Here is a 17,516-nt window from a genome sequence, read left to right as displayed (position 1 = left end):
TGTATCTCAAATCAGCGTTCCCCATTGAAATGAATGGTAATGCCATTAATCTGTTCCAGCCCGCCACCCCCAAATAAAACAATTCTGCAATATATATATATTTTTTAATAGATTTTTTTTTTTGGTACGAAAAATAGCACTCAATAATGTTTTACTTTTTAAAAAGTATGTAAAGAATTAAGCAGTTTTTGACAAATTTTTTGCTTCAATTCATTGGACATTGTGCTGCTCGTTCAACCTGGTGTTTGCACGATCGCCACTTAGGGGCGATATAATATAGGCAATGAGACAAACATGAAGAAGAGTTTCATAACTGACTCAGTAAGATGCTGAAATATTATTTGTTTTTTGCAAAGGATAATAATGGATAAAATTGTCTGTCTACATGTTTTGGTTGACTCTGTGCTCAAATGTTGGCTAAAGGGTTATAACACCATGACACAGATGCTATTCGTCAGCCCGTCTATGGTGTTTTGCATTGCTTGTTAGCTTCAACTGGGAGAGGCAACAAACAGCTTGAAGCCTCTTTCTTTGAAGAATTCTTCAATACCTGCCAAACTGCTGAAGTATGTTGAGTTCACTGCTACCATACAGCGCTCATGGCACAAATATTTGCTCACAAGTCAAACCAAAATATCAGCCTATCAACAGATGGTTTCTCAAAAAACATTTTAGACAGTTCAATCATCTCTCAAGGCACCCTGACAACTCGACCGCCGTGTCAAAAAGACAATATGGCATCTGCAAAGCCCTCCATCGATAACGTGCAATGTGACTCTGGCATGGAAATGGAAGTTTAGAGCATTTAGAGCAAGATTATCCCCAACCCTCTATTGCAACCTTACACAGCTGCACACGGATGGAAAGTAAATTGAGTGAGTTTAGCCAGACAAGTCAACTACTTGTAGCAATGTTAGCATTAGTTCAGCTTTGTTTACATTTTCTGCAATGACTGTCAGTAGCCTATGTTTATGTTGGCATGCTCATCTTTCTCAACAAGAACCAGCAAACTGTACCTACCTCATACTTTATTTTTGAAGATGTTATATTGATATTTTTGAAGTGAAGATGTTTAGTTGGGCTTTAATCTTAATTGGCATTCTATCTAATGGTCTGTTTTTCTCTGTTAAGTGTTAAAACAATTGTCTTTCGTGGTCACTCTTAATATTAATTTATCTGTATGGAAAAACACATTCTCCAATTTCTATATTCTAAATTATTTGGGTATTTTATTTTAGCAAAGAAAGTATGTTTTCATAACATAACATGTCAATCATGACAGTGCAGAAAGTTCAGCAGCAAATAAATAAGACAAACTATAACATAACCTACAAAAGTATAAATATGTTTGCAACATAAGGGATGACAACACATGCAAATATTTTCTTTCAATTAAATATAAAGTGATCTAATAATATGAGAGAATGAAAATTGAATGAAATAATAATGTTTAAGTTTACTACAAGCAACTATCCCTTCCTTGGTTAAATACTTCCAATAGCTCATTGCTTCTTCTAGAGATAAATTGTCCTATTTGTCGTCATAATCTAGAAACTATACTTCACGTCACTTGTTTTTCCCACTCATATTATCCCCTCTGTGTCTGCATATGATGGGAGGCAGTAAGTTTCCTACCCTCTGAATTTGAAAACTGCAGCCATTTTGTAATTAAAAGAATTCCTCTTATTTGCTGTTTTGAGACAAATCTTTCTGAATGCTCTCACAGCACAATGCATGCTGACCTAGTTTATGTTTTCTGTGCTGTCTACAGCAATATACAGACCTGCATGTCACAATGCGCATGCACACACACACACACACACACACATTTTGCAACAGACAAATGCAGTTAGACATCTGCTTTTATCCAATTAGGATGTCTTTGTTCTAAATCAAGTACTTCCGCTAGCGTGATAGTTTCCTAGTTGCAGCTGTGTGTAAGCGTGTAATTATAACAGGGTCAAACATTGTCCACCATGTTCCATCACTGGTTCTTCTCCTACTAAGTTTGATCTCTCTTGTTGATCTGCAGAGATCCGTAACCAGCTGGTGGAGCAGTTCCGTTGTTTGGAGCAGCAGTCGGAATCCCGCCTTCAGCTGCTGCAGGACCTGCAGGACTTCTTCCGCCGGAAGGCCGAGCTCCAACTGGAGTTCTCCAGAGGCTTGGACAAACTTGCGGAGCGCTACTCGTCTAAGATCCGCACTTCCAGAGAGCACCAGCATTTCAAGTGAGTCCCTGCACTGCTTGGACTTCATTTAACGTTTTCACACGCTACGTTGGCGACACGGTAGATCTGTGGTTAGTGTTTGAGCTTTGGTCATTTCTGAGTGAGGTTAGCATGTTATCGCCAAGGAGTTTTACACTTGGATGATCTGTTTTGCTCCACAATGAAACGTTTTTGAAAGTGTAATTTCCATCCAGTTTTCTTGACAAGGTTTCTGACTCAAGTTTTGGATGTGTTCCCCGAGTTCTACATAGTGGTCATTCCATGTTCCTCAAGGAGTTGCGGTGTGCAAATTGCACTTGGATCAAATAAATCCACCGAGCAGTTCAGTTCAGCTTGGTCTGGTAAGGTTTGTAAAGATAAACCTGCTGATTCATTTTCACAAATGAGTCCCAGTAAACAAAAGAAAATGGAGGACACAACATTAAGTATTTTGAGTTAGGGAGCATTTTTGTGTTCTTTCCATTACCATTGTCGCACAGAAGTGATAATTCTCTGCCAACCAACGAGTAGCCGAGTGTCCTGTTAAAGCCTTTACAGCAGGTACTGTACTATGTACTGTAGACTGGTACCTCAAAGGGTGCCAAAAAGTGATACAATATAAGGATTTTATTTTTTTATTTTTTTATTTTTTTAGTGTTGGTAGCCTTTACAACATTTTCAATGGAAATTCACGAAAATGGCCATACCCAAGGGTCTGTACTGCTTGATAGAAGCAGGACTATACTGGCATGGAACAAAGGGATGAACAATGCAAAAAAGAAGAACGCAGAAGAATTGACCTAAAATGCAGCCAGGGCAAAGGAAGCCCGTGGCCTCAGGCTGCTGTGTTCCTCCCAACTAGGTCAGACTCTAGTCTTTACCCACTCTACCAGCCCCCGCCAAGCTCGTATTTTCTCTGCGCTTGTCATTTCATTTCCATTCTCAAACAACTTCACACTAGATGTCAACTGTTCAATCTTCAAATTTCCAAACCGGTCACAGAGAATTACTGAGCTTACTGTCTAAAGAATGCAATATAGTGGCTATTTTATTTATTTGTGTAATTATGTATTTATTCATTCCTTCATTCTTTACGGTTGTCATGAATCAAACACACTCTGTATCTCTTTATGTTTTGGCATCAAGTTCTAGTTTGCTTTGGTACATGTTTCACAAGACACCCTCAATTCAAATCATGCACATCTTGAGAAATAAGAAAGCCAGGAAATGTGAAGTTCATGTTCCCTGTCTATTTTTGTCAGGCATAACAGCGGTTGGCATTGGTGGTCTGTCCAGCTCTATTTCAGTCTTTTTGGCCAATTACATAAATGTAGTCAAGGCAGGCAAAGCTGCCATCTCTGCGATGTTGATTAACGGAGCGTTCAGTCAAAGGGAAACCCCTGTAAAATAATCCCATTGCTTCACTACTCTTGTCACCCGTTGTCCCAGCCCCCCTCGCCCAAACCTCTACTCCCATCACTTAAAATGGTCATCAGTAGAAATGCCTGTCAAAGGCTTGATTCCCCTCTCAGTTACTACTGTGACTACAAAGTCTCTACCCCTTGGTTCCAGTCTCAGTTTCAGAACCGTTAGGCTTTTATTTCTAGTGTCACACAAACAGAGAGGACATGTTCATACCGCCTATGATACAGAGTAGAAACGAGGATGATAACTGATAAATTATTTGTGGAATTCTGTCGATTGTGTTGAATTGATTGGCAAAATGGCTGGCACTACTTCGGTGCTCTGTCACAACTTGTTTGGTGTCCAAAGAAGGAAACATGACGTCAGCTATGGGAAGTTGAAATACATCCATGGAGGTTGCTAGGCAATGACTCCTCTGGGCAAAATTATTCTGCTCAATCAATCACTGGTATTGAAACAGGAGTTTGGAACATCAAGTGATAGATTCTCTTTTATATAAAAGTCGCTTAATTTTAGGGGTCCCCAACCACTAGGTAGGCTGTGGACTTGTACCGGGCCGCACAGAGAGACTGAACAAAAATACTGTATTTTGATTTTATTCTTTAGGCTCTGAAAGAAGTTTTCACTTTTGAATATCGGGTGCATCCGACTGTACCTCTGTCAAAGCACTCATCTCAGTCACGCAATCTGGAAAAAAAATCAGCCCACAAGCTCACAAAAAATGTGCAAAAAAAACCTCACATTCTTTGAGAGGTTCTTAGAAAAAGAGAACATAATGAAACACAAGAAGAGGCTACAACTTCGGAGAAAAAGAAACCTGCATTTAAGAGACTATATCTGCAGTCACACTAAAGTGGGACTTTTTGCTAGTTGACGCTCTGCGTAATATGTTGCGAAAAGATTAGCAAATGACGCTATGAAGCCATCAAAACTGCTTCGCACCTGGCTTTCAAAGATAAGTTTACCCCGATTACCCCAAGATGGGACCAGCTTGTTGAGAAATTAGCACAGGGCTCCCACTATTTACAACAAATAAATTCAGTGTAATGGTGATTTGTTTATTTATCATTCATATTTATTTGTTTCAATGCCGGTCCGTCAAAATGTGTTTGCGTGATGACATGAAAAAAGGTTGAGGACCACTGGTTTAAATAAGAGTTATTTTTCCTCACGGTCGAGCAAGGAAAATTCAACATGCAGCAAATTACTTTCTGCACCTAACCAAAGTGTATTTTGCATCAAATAATATATAGTAGGATTTTTTGCTTTTCTTTAGCTGACTGCTGTTTTCTTGACCTGCAAAACCTTGGTCATGAATGTTACTTTTTCTCGTCCTTCTTGAAGAGAGGCCAGCAGCCAAAATATTTTACAGTTAATCTCATGGCATCCTGCGTCAATAATCAAACTCGTGCTTAGCTTTGAGCGAAAGGCCTGCGGGGAGGGTGGCTTTACCTTTTTGCTGCATAGGAATGAAAAGGGAATAACAAAAAGATGCTGATGGTCAGCACCTTCTGTATATTTTGCGTGAATGTATTTTTAATCGACTGAAGACTTTTTTCATGTTGCTTTTGTTTTACATGCCCTCCAATCAGCTATAACTAACCGTAACTGCAACAGATGTTGATGTTGTTCTTAACTCCTGTTTCCTTGCCAGTGTAGTATTAAGAAGAATATTGCTTCCCACAGGTGTGCATGAATGGACCATATCTGGCATCACATTGTAATTCTTTAGACAGCAAATAGAAACAGTGCCTTTGCTGGTCTTCTTCTTCGTGTGGGAACGATGGTTCGGGTAGAGGTGTGTAGATATGCTTGGCCATGTGTTGTACAGCCAGGCCACAGTATTGTCATTAAGTCTACTGGTTGGATCCAAGAAATGCACTCGATTTTGCCACGTGATTAATCAACAATCAATTCCACCTAATACACCAAATTCTTACTGATTAATTACTCACTCAACAGAGAACACGTCAATTTGAGTAAAAGCACTGAACAGTATAATTAAAATCTTTACGTTGGTATACTTATACGATTGTAATGCATGCTCTTTTAGGAATGGTCAGCATTATAATCTAATTTAAAAATGTATAAATGCGACATTGCTAAATCAAAAATTAAATAATCATACGTTATGAAAAAGCAAGAAAAGGTGATGATGAGCTTCTCTGTATCAATTTAAGAAATGAAAAAGCCAAACAATAAGGCGCCAGAGATAAGCACGACCAAAGATGTTATATGACTTGATCGAAAAACAAGCAGGATTCTTTTAAAAGGCTCTTCAAAACAAAACAAAAACAAAAAAATAATAAAATAAAAAAGCTGGGGTTTAAAAACTATCTGGCGCAACTATTAAATGGTATTTGCAAAATGGAGACTGTAAAGTTGATCATGGAAGCATTCTTCCTAATCTATAGCAGCAGGTCTTGTGTAGTAGTGTAGGGTGTAGTAGGGAGATAATTAGAAGCAATGCTATCTTGTCAGAGATATCGTTTCTCCTCCTTGATAGCCTTTATGACAAGACGCTTTCTAGGCTTCATAACAGTGTCGCACTCACAAAGGTTTGACAGTGGAAAAATGGTCCAAAGTTCCCTAAAAAAAAAAGAAGATAAACAAACTCTTCGGTGTGAACATAATTGAACTCACATGCTCCCTCGAGCAATTAGGCAAGAGCAGCCCGCATGCTGGCTGTGTGTTTGTGTGCATTTTTGTGTGCGGGTGTGTGTGTGTCCAGCTATCTTTTGTGAAGACCAAGTAAAGTTTACAACCTTAGAGAAGACATTTTGAGATGGTGACAAGAGATAAGCCAAAATTCAGTGTTTGGCCAGTTTGTTGTTTTAGGGTAAAGATGATTCACTTTGCAATTTGATCTGATCTGATTTGATCTTTGTGAAAATATCAATCAATATCGCCTCAACAAGCATAACAACAACAGTGTCAAATCATAACCACGTTCAAGTTCGGGTGTTCCCACCATTAACTGCTCGTGCTATCTTGTTTCAGAAAGGACCAAAATATTTTGTCCACTATCAACTGCTGGTACTTGGTCCTGGACCAGACCCGGCGGGAAAGCAGAGACCACGCCACACTCAGCGACATCTACAACAACAACGTCATTGTCCGCCTGACGCATGTGGGCGATGATGTCCTCAGACTTTTCAAAAAGGTCAGCTTTGGAATGAAATGGATGAAGGCGTGCAAGCTAGACTGATAATACGTAACATGCATCGTCACGGGTCATCCGCTACAAATTCATGAATGATGACTGATCCGTCCAACTGTCACTACAAAAATATGTTTCTAGATGTCTTAGGACGTGGGATAATATTTGATTAGGGTCTTCAATTTTGGGCCATCTTTTCAACTGTTTCATATGGTTCAGGGAAGTGTTAAGATCTAAATACATGGCTAGGCTTATAGTTAGTAAATTCATATTAAAAAGCTTTCTCCTGCCTGTAAATGACCTGCAGCCAGTGTTGCTGTGTTAGAAATTTTAAGAGTTTTTCATTCCAATCAACTAAAAATTTAGAATATTAGTTAAAAACAGGGGTGGGCAAAATATGGCCCAAGGACCACATACTGCCCGCTCCAATCAAGAATCCTGTTGAATTTGTTGCACTAATTTGGAGGGTTTTTGTCCTAAATTGTTGGAATAACATGTATTTATGTTTTTATTTATTATTTATTTCATTAAGTAATTAGTTAATTAATTTATTGGAACTGGTGAAATCAAGGACATTAGTAAAACTAATTTTCCATATAAATTTGACATTTTGAAATTCAGTTTATTAAAGAATTGGTGAAATAATTCATTGTAAATGATAAAATATGTTTTTGTAAAATAAACAATTTTACATACAGTATACATTTAAAATATTTGTACAATTCAGTTTGTAATATATATATATATATATATATATATATATATAATATAATATATAAAATCATTGTCAATTGGTTAGTAATATTAGAAAATAAAAAAAGTACATATACATTAAAAAAAATAAGTTTAATAAAGAAGTGAATTAATTTATTAAAAATATTAATAATAAAATAAAATAAAAATTGTTCTTTTTTTTTTTAACCTCCACTACAAATGACCTGACCCATCAGTCTGTTTTAAAAACCAAATGTGGCCCTTTAGCACTAAAGTTTTGCCACTGCTGTTCTAATATGTACTAATTTCTTTTACAGAGCAAAGATATTGGCGTGCAGATGCATGAGGAGCTTGTGAAAGTTACCACTGAGCTCTACACAGTGAGTCAAACAAATATTATTGTCCTTTTTTTAATGTCCATAACAGGTTGCCTGGCCTTGTGTGCGTTAGCAGCCAGTCTCTCGCCGTTGCTACATCCTCCCTCCTCTCAATTGTCAAACCACAACCTGTGCAACAGCTGGCTGGCCTGACATTGCACACGACAAGACTTGCTTGATCAGCAGTTTATCCTCTAACTTCTCCTGAGGTCACATTTGCATTCATCTATTGTGAATCTCTCCCTGGGGTGGACGGGAGAGTGGCTGTCTTTCTCACAGCGGCGAAAATGAGCAGCTGCTGTATCTGCAGCTGCTGAAGGTCAGACACATCTGTTTGTTGGGAAAGGTTGTTCGTTTGTGTGTGCATTCAAAAGACTCCAATAGTGCAGATCGCATGTATGCACATTGTATGCGCACGTGCATTCACTCGCAGAACAGGTCTGTGTTGTAAATAGAAAACAGCTGTATCCAGTGCCTCTTTGTCTGGCTGAGGACGATTAAGCCATCTGCTGTATGTGTTGTGCAGTACTAAATACCTGTATTGGCAGTATTATGCTGCAGTACAGCTGACTCTTAAAGGCTGAGCACGATCCACTCTGGGATGCTGGTCAACCTCCCAGTGGTTCAGATTTCAATCCCGTATGACTGAATGAAATTAATTAAATAAGATGCGTAAACTTTTTAAGTCCATTTTCCTTACAAGAATGCTTGTTTTTTGTAGAGGAGTATGGAACGGATTAACGGATTTCCATTCATTTCAATGGGGAAAGATGATTTGAGATACAAGTGTTTTGAGTTCAAAGTGTCATTACGGAACAAATTAACTCGTATCTCAAGACAGTACTGGGTGTCCGTCCTCAGGTTTGGGTTATCATAGTCTTTTCTACTACTCGTTTTTGGTGTTAAAAGGAAAGAAACTAATCAAAAAGTGATTGATTTATTGATTGAGGATTTATTCTTTGTCAACTGTGAGCCTGAGAAGCCCTTTGTGACTCTTTTGTGATGAAGGGCTTTATAAATAAACTTGACAAAGCATACTGTATGTAACAGCTACAACACTTTTTGAATTAAATATGTGTTTGTTTCTTGCCGCTGATGCATGTTGTATCATATTCATGTCTCGAGATCCTCCACTTGAAGCATCAAAATTGCTGTAGTTTATTCACATAATTCCAGACGAAGTCATGTGCCTCGAGGTCGCATTAAATTTGCAAAACTTGGGAGCTGCATGCGTGATATGCTATTGATCTGCTGATGGCTTCTTGTGCTGTTTGGTTTGCTATTGGGAGTGCCGCTTGCTGTCACTATGAAAGGCCCGTTCCTCCCTTGTTTATCGATCTGACTATCCTTTAGAACATCGCTCACAGGCGGGGTCGCTGGGAAACCATAATTTGGGAGTGAGTGTGGCAGCTTTCGTTTGCAGTCGATTATCGTTTACTAGTTAAGTTTGTTTAGTTTAGCATGAAGTGAATTAATCGTTTCGAACAGCGTAACGTATACCTTTCTTGATAAATCCCTTAAGCGGTTATCTTTTGCCGTTTGTGACCACATTCCTTTTAGACATCACCATGTTGTGTCTCAGGGGTGTTTGTCGTTGGGTTTGACAAAGGATAAGGAAAGGGAAGCTAACAAAGTAGAAAAACACACAGTGCTTGTAAGCACTGCAATTGTTGGGATGGTTTTTGGTTTGGCATTCAATGGTGAAGACAAACAGGCAAACAGAGCAATACAAGCAATGGAAAGACACACCCAGCTCGAAGCCTCCAGTTCAGAAAGATGATTAAGTTACACTCCCCGGTGTATGAATGGTACCAAATGCATCACACTGACAAATGTAGCATTTTACACCACATGATACACTTTTTAAAATAATGTACACCACCTTCTATATAACGTTGTCATTATTTAGTCATATAGTAAAACCTAAGGTTTCCATCATTCATGCAGATACATTTTTTTTCTCCTTATTCGTTTAATTATTTTTCTTATGCAACAGTGCAAGGCAGCTGAAACCCTGAAATGGTTGGCAGACAATTGTGGGGCACATACTGTAGAGCCAAACAACCATTCATACTCAAATGTACACCTATACACAATTTAGTCTTCAATTAACCTAACATGCAGGTTTTTGAAATGCGGGAGGAAGCTGGAGTACCAGGAGAACAACTACAACCACAGGAAGGCTAGCGGCGAGCTTTGAACCCTGAAGCTCAGAACTAGTAGGCAGACGTGAAATTATGGGGTGCAAGGAACTCTCTGTTAATAGTAATATCTGATCTTTGACTTACCATGTATACTATATAATCACTACTTGCAAAACGCTAGACACACAAAAAGACAGACATGAAAGACAAGGGCATACAAATCAATTATTCGGTGAGTTGATCATTAAGAATTCTGATGACTGTGTAAAATTTGCTGTGGAAATGGATTGCACTAGTTGCACTGTATTCTCAGCGAGTTTGCTGTCAAAATAAGTTAAATGTCATGTCAGCTATGGTAAATTGAGTTACATACGCTGATCAATACAACACTGGCGTGGAAACAAGATTTCAGGACATGAGAAGATTCTCCCATCCCTTTAAAATTAAGATTCCAAATATGATTAAATAGTTTTATTAAATTAGGTTGAATTCTGTGTCGTTATGAAAATGTTGCTTCTGAAAAGTTCCTTGGATATTTTTTTCATAACAACCCTTTCATCAAGCATTTTGCTAGGACTAGGGTTCGACCCTCAGCCCTTGTAACCATGTCGAAGTGTTCTTGCGCAAGATACTGAATCCCCATTTGCCCCTGATGCTATATCATCTGTAGGTAAAGCGCTTTGAGTACCTCGCAAGGTATAAAAGCGCCTTTACATTTACCACGACTTCTCCTGACATTGAGCGTGTGTGTGTGTGGTGACAGGTGATGAAGACATACCACATGTACCACACGGAGAGCATCAGCGCCGAGGGCAAGCTGAAGGAGGCCGAGAAGCAAGAGGAGAAGCACATCGGCAAGGCGAACGACATCAGCGCCGCCTTACTGCGATACGGTCACGACGAACGACCGCAGCGACGGAGCTCTGTCAAGAAGATGGAGAAGATGAAAGAGAAGGTGTCTTTTGCTTGACTTATGATTAATAAGATACTGTATATGCTGTACATTGACTTTACAGTTAATGATAATTTGATACAAAATAATGTTAACAGTGCACCATAGATCAATAGATATATAAATGGATACTAAATGGCATAGAAGATGATTGTTTATAATATATATAGTTGTCTGGTTTATCAGTTAAAATGACTCACATCCTTAAATCCTCTGTTGACAGGTCTTAAAAATGACACATTGATGTCAAATTGTGTCAAACCACCTGACAAAAGTCAATATTTGGCTGCAATACCTCTAAACTGCACTCACTTTGTTTATCATTCATGTCTGTTTCTCTTTCTCATAGAGACAAGCCAAGTATTTTGAAAACAAACTCAAGTGTACAAAAGCCCGCAATGATTATCTGCTCAATCTGGCAGCCACTAATGCTTTGGTGGCGAAATACTATATCCACGATGTGTCCGATATGATAGATGTAGGTACAACCGCTCAGAGGATAACAACAACTGTTTGGTATCACTGAACACATTGAAAAGGATGTTTAATTTCCTGTTCATAGTGTTGTGACATGGGGTACCATGCGAGCTTGACGCGGACCCTGAGAACCTACCTGTCGGCCGAATATAGCCTAGAGACGTCTCGCCACGAGGGTTTGGACGTTCTAGAAGGAGCAGTGGATGCCATGGACGTCCGAGGAGACAAGCACAAGTTCATGGACGCGCACTGTCAGATGTTCTGTCCTCCTGCACGCTTTGACTATCAGCCGCACATGGGGGACGAGGTGAGCGGGAGATAGGGAGCTCATTTGAAGGTCTATTTTTAGTCTGTTGCACACTCCTTATCAAGTCATCACAGCAGAGTTTGTGTCCTGCTTTCCCGCCAGGTGTGCCAGGTGAGCGCGCAGCAGCCTGTCCAGATGGAACTCTTGATGCGCTACCAGCAGCTTCAGACTCGCTTGGCAACGCTCAAGATAGAAAATGAAGAGGTAACGTGCTTTTCTCTTACTTGGTTTAAATTTAAATTAAATAAAAAATTAAAAAAAATGATAATACCGTATATAATCGTGTATAATGTGCATTTTTTCCCCAAAAGAATTGTCAAAAGTCAATAGTGCACATTATACATTGGTATAGGGGCAAATGCAAAAAACTTACACATTTTATGTGTATACCGCCATCTAGTGGTTATGAAAAAGCTGTACACTTTCATTCCAAAATGCCACCGCCACCTAGTGGTTATAAAAAAGGGACAACCTACACTTTCATTCCAATATGACAGGGGTACATATGACATATATGCATATTATATATATATACATATGTGTATGTATATATATATATATATATATATATATATATATATATATATATATATATATATATATATATATATATATATATATATATATATATGCATTTATGTACAGTTGTGCTCATAAGTTTACATACCCTGGCAGAATTTGTGAAATATTGTTTTTTTTTTTTTTTTTTTAAATATGACTGATGACTGAACAACAACCATCATTAATTGCTTTATGGTTAAGTTTAGTTGAACGATAATGCTTTTCTAAAATGCTTGACCCTTTAATTTGAATTCCATGAAAATAAAATTAAATGTGTTTTGCCTGGTCCTTTGTGTTTTCTTTCAAGAATTGTACCCATCTTACAAATTCTGCCTGGGTAATCAAACATATGAGCACAACTGTGTGTTTTCTAATTTACTAAATAAAAGTAGGGCTGTGAATTTCAAAATAAGAGCAAGTACATTTTTAAAAAAGGATTATGTGTTCAAATAACGTGCTTGACTTCAGAATAATTATTTGGGGGAAAAACTAACAAAATACAGATAATACTTCAAGTTTTGATTATATGGGTAGTAGCAAAATCATGCATTTTAAAAATGCATTATACATAGGTAGAAGGGTTTTCCCAAATTTTGAGGTCAACTTTGGGGGTGCGTATTATACATAGGTGCGCATTATACACGAGAAATTACGGTTTGTGCCAATATAGCATTCAGGCTACGTAGCACCAAAGAGCACAAAGTCAAAAGGTTCAGGTTTTGACAATTTCCAGCTACACAGGTTTAAGCATCAGTACTGTATAATATTAAATATCTTATCATAAACCATCAAACATAAAACCAGCAAATGATTTCAAGATTGACAGTGCCATGAAAAAGTATTTCCTCATTTTAAAATTCTTACTGTTTGACTAGTTTCCCCAATTTAATATTCAAGATCAACAAACAAGTGTAACTATCTGACAAAGATAACTGAAACAGTTTTTAAATGGTGATTGTATTGATTAAGAAACAAAACAACTATTCAAAGCCCTCTGGCCCTGTGTGAAAAAGTAATTAATTTTATCAAAAATATGTTGATTGACATGGTCAAGAACAAGTCCGGAAATCATTTTATTTTCATCCAAAAATACTATTTACAGTTTGTATCTTACTTATTGAATTGTAGTGTCTCTTTATTTAAAACAACGGATGGTTAATGTTGGCGTAATCACGTCAAAATAGCTCCCTACGGAGGCGTTCGTTCGACGGAAGTTCCGCCTTTATGCACATTCAGACCATAAGTTGGAACCAGCAGTTGCCACATTATGAATGAAGACTGAAGGAGGTGCGCTTTTCGTCGTGCGGAACTTATTCAAAAAAAGTAATCAAAGGGCTAAACAGTGAGAATGTCACCCAAGATGAGCAGAAACATCTGCACAATGTGCAACCGACATTGACCGTGCGCCACCCAATGCAACTAATATCTGTATCTTGTATCGTTTTTGTTGTTTTTTTGTTTGTTTTCCCTTTTATTAGACTGACAAAAATGAGAGAGCGCTCGCTGGTGATAGTGTGACCGAGGCAATAAAACATATTTTTTGTTGTTGTTGTTGTTTTTTTGTTTCCCTTTTATTAGACTGACAAAAATGAGAGAGCACTCGCTGATGATATCTTCTCAAAGACATTTTTAAAGATGACTAGGTGGTAAATGTCTGCTTTGAGAGGAGAAATGGACACTGAACACACATAGTTAATATTTTTTATCATGATGATTCTATCGTTTAAGGTGTCAGTCAAACTACAGTTTGGATAGACTTGATAGATGATAGATGTATAAAGTGTTTGGCTAATAATACTTAATGTGTGTGTGTGCATGTGTGTTTGTGTGTGTACGTCAGGTGAGAAAGACCCTGGACGCCACCGTGCAGACCCTCCAGGACATGCTCACAGTGGAGGACTTCGATGTGTCCGAGGCCTTTCAGCACAGTCAGTCCACAGAGTCGGTCAAGTCGGCCTCCTCTGACTCCTACATGAGCAAGGCCAACATCTCGAAGAGACGCGCCAATCAGCAGGAGACCGAGGGCTTCTACTTCACTGTAAGTTCTGATTGTTAGCTTTAACTATTGCAAAATATTTGTGTATAATCTGTAAAATATACTGAATGATTTTTTTTATGATCAATTATCCTTTTTCTTCCTACAGAAATACAAAGAGTACTTGAATGGCAGCAACCTTATTGTCAAACTTCAAGCCAAGCATGACCTTCTGAAGCAGACACTGGGAGAAGGTGAGTCTTAGAAAATGCATATAAAACTAGTACTGAGTCAATATCACCTTTGAGAGTTCCCCATTTCACCAAGAAAAGCTTGTATTTTTTTTTTTATTGAACTTCATATTTATTAAGTAGATGTTATGTTATATTCACTTAGCAACATGATTCAGATATCAAACTGACTGTGTACCGTTTAAAAAATATATTAGGAATTTCTAAAACGTTTTCACAAATGATATTTCATTCTGACAGAGTTGACATTTTAAGATTGATAACATCCAAGTACACGCATTATCTGATAAAAAAAAATGACAATTAGTGTAAATGATTTTAGCCTCCACTTAGGAAAGACTAAATGCTGGTCATAATGTCACTGGAAACATCAGAGGGATCCTTAAAGAGGCAGTTACTCCAACATGACAGGGTGGACAGCAATGCCAGGGAAATGAAAAATGTTCAGTATGATTATGAACATTGAATATACGTGATCAAAATGACTTTTTTTTAATGAAAAACCATGCAAAAAAATATTTTTATTTAGTATCATTTAACCACTTATTACACACACTATAGTTAGCAGAGCAGGGTATGGGGCATGCCAAAAATCAAATACTTCCAATGAAAACATAGTATATAATGGAGGAGACACATTTTAAGAGACTTATTATTGTACTGGTATGTGTACAAATTTTGGGCCACTTAGAATATGACCTCAGAGTTGTATTGTTCTGCCACATTTTCATGATAACGGCGTGATTCTGATGAGGACACCAAAGACACTTTATACTAATATTGACCCAATTACCAACTTTGCTAAATCATCGTACATGTTGCAAGTATGCCTGTTTACATCTATTTTTACATCATACCAATCTCTCATGAAGATTTAAAGTCATGCTGGGATTCTGTGTTTCGTTCCTCGGGCGGCGACATAAATCAAATTTGTAAATAAGTCGGAATGCGCCATAGACTATCACTAACCTACGCTAATGTAGCAGTAAAGTCATAATTACAGCACATATTTTTATGGAAAATACCTTTAGGCCATAAATATTAAACAAATGAAAAACAGTAAGTATAGTGATAACTGACCATGTCTTCTTGGCGCATTTCTAATCCCCTGAGCCGTTGATAATGTTGGAATGTCATGTCGGGACCGTCGCAAACATAGACGATTGAGGAAAATTAGCTTTTTAAAGCATGAGGGTTCACTTTCTATATTGGCCTAAACTTGTACTCAATTAATGACTGAACAACATCACGTTGCAGCTACAAAGTTATCCAAGTCGACTGCTGTATGGTTACAATTGTGTGACATAAAGCGAGGTTGTGCAGAAAGCTGCTTTACACATGACAGAATTCTTAAACCATACTTTCTAATTGACCGATCAAAGTGTGTGGGTGAATATAGGACTGCGTGATATGAAATCATCCCCTATAGAGCTACAGTCAGGCTATCCGGGGTACTTCCGGGGGCTCTTGTACCACCGTTACCAGGGCGACGGCTGAATGGCCGCTGCTTGGCAGCGTGACAAATGCAGCCATGGTGCTTACCCCATTGAGTGCGCTTGAATAGATGCCTGTTTTCTCATAACACCCCTTTCCGTCTCCATCTGGCAGCCTCACATTTTTTTTGGCTGGCACTCAACTGTACCGTTTGAAAAGCAGCATATACTAATTTAGCACCTTTTGTGCTGTGTTTCCTTTTAGGGGAGAGGGCTGAATATGGAACAACAAGGTAAGAAGTCCGGTGACAAGAGAGCGAATAAAGTAGTTGTTGATGTGTAAAATCCTTCTGTTGGTGTCCCTGGATATGGCAAAAATGAGATCCCGGTGTGGGACTGGGAGTGTCAATGTAAAAATTGTTTAAGACATGGAAATAAGTCTTCTGAAGATTTCCACAAGACAGTTATAGGTGTACATTGTTATCATTACAAGATCACATACATCATTCCGTAATTTTATTACATTTAACTCGTGTCTTGACTTTTTTGTTACTTTCATGCAGTCATTAAAACTTTATCGAGTCTCGTTGGCGGTAATTCCTTGAGGTCCAGTGTATTTTATTACAGTAGTTTTTCTGTTTCCATTTCAAATGTTTGACATTTAAGCTGATTACTACTGCGTTTAAACTGTATAGTAAGCGTGACATACACTCATTTTAAACAGTAAAACCACAAATTAGCCGACAGACAAGCTAGCTTTTTTTTTTTTTTTTAATTTGATTTGCAGCAAATAAATAAGCATTTTTGGACCAGTTAAGTGAAGTGGGGTAATTTCCCGCGGCATACCTGATGATCTCTCATGCCGCACTGATTGTAAAATAAAGTTATTATTAGAATTACTGTCCTGCTGTCCTTTTTGTTTTTAATTTACTTTCAACTGGAACATCAGATCAAAGTGGGTTATCTTCGACCTCCGAGTTTGCTCGAATGCGGGAGTCAGATCAAGGCTTTAGAATTCAGAACTACTAAAGACTGTGGGGTAGATGTGATATTTGTGAACTGCTATAGCAATTGCATTATTATTCACAATTGTCATACCAACCGTGCATCCCCCCCACCCTTTCCCCAGGCCCCCCATACTTCCCCCTAAACCTCAGAGAATGCGGAAGTCTAGACCTCGCTCCGTTTTTAGGCGTAAGCTGTTTAACGGCAATTTGGAGGCCTTCATCCAGGTATGAGCCTATCGCGTGCTCTTTGTCTCTTCGTGAGCTCCGCTGTCCCGCTGGTGGTCCTTTTGGGTTGTTGTTTCCCCCCGCCCGACTTTTGGCCACTCTTTTATCCAAACGTTTGGCTCGCTCACGCTCTGACTGTCCTCTTGCTCGTCGCCTTGTCCCTGCCGTCTCCCAATCAAATCAGACAACGGCAAATCGACCAAACGTGGAGCTGCAGTTTGCTTTTAACGCTCTCTTCCCAGTGAGCCGGGACAAACTTAGTCCATTGGCTCTGCGCACATTCCAGTTGGTCGTGCACCAG

At 38.5% G+C, this 17,516-nt stretch overlaps 1 protein-coding gene across 2 annotated transcripts in view; it reads left to right on the top strand.

The window, feature by feature from the left end:
• The window catches only part of LOC133408251 (SLIT-ROBO Rho GTPase-activating protein 3-like), a 36,741-nt gene that overhangs the window by 7,467 nt on the left and 11,758 nt on the right, over positions 1-17,516 (top strand). The window contains exons 2-12 of one of the 2 annotated variants that reach the window (XM_061686858.1): positions 2,033-2,228; positions 6,633-6,795; positions 7,824-7,886; positions 10,791-10,982; positions 11,329-11,457; positions 11,542-11,763; positions 11,866-11,967; positions 14,165-14,362; positions 14,469-14,553; positions 16,249-16,276; positions 17,113-17,215. In XM_061686858.1, coding sequence (XP_061542842.1) covers positions 2,033-2,228; positions 6,633-6,795; positions 7,824-7,886; positions 10,791-10,982; positions 11,329-11,457; positions 11,542-11,763; positions 11,866-11,967; positions 14,165-14,362; positions 14,469-14,553; positions 16,249-16,276; positions 17,113-17,215 — 1,481 coding nt within the window. The remainder of the gene's footprint in view (positions 1-2,032; positions 2,229-6,632; positions 6,796-7,823; positions 7,887-10,790; positions 10,983-11,328; positions 11,458-11,541; positions 11,764-11,865; positions 11,968-14,164; positions 14,363-14,468; positions 14,554-16,248; positions 16,277-17,112; positions 17,216-17,516) is intronic. The other variant, XM_061686859.1, reaches the window with a different exon arrangement.

This window comes from Phycodurus eques, chromosome 10, assembly GCF_024500275.1.
Source record: "Phycodurus eques isolate BA_2022a chromosome 10, UOR_Pequ_1.1, whole genome shotgun sequence".
Lineage (NCBI taxonomy): Eukaryota > Metazoa > Chordata > Actinopteri > Syngnathiformes > Syngnathidae > Phycodurus > Phycodurus eques.
The sequence above is the reverse complement of the archived record's forward strand: the minus strand, read 5'-3'. Positions and strand labels throughout refer to the sequence as shown.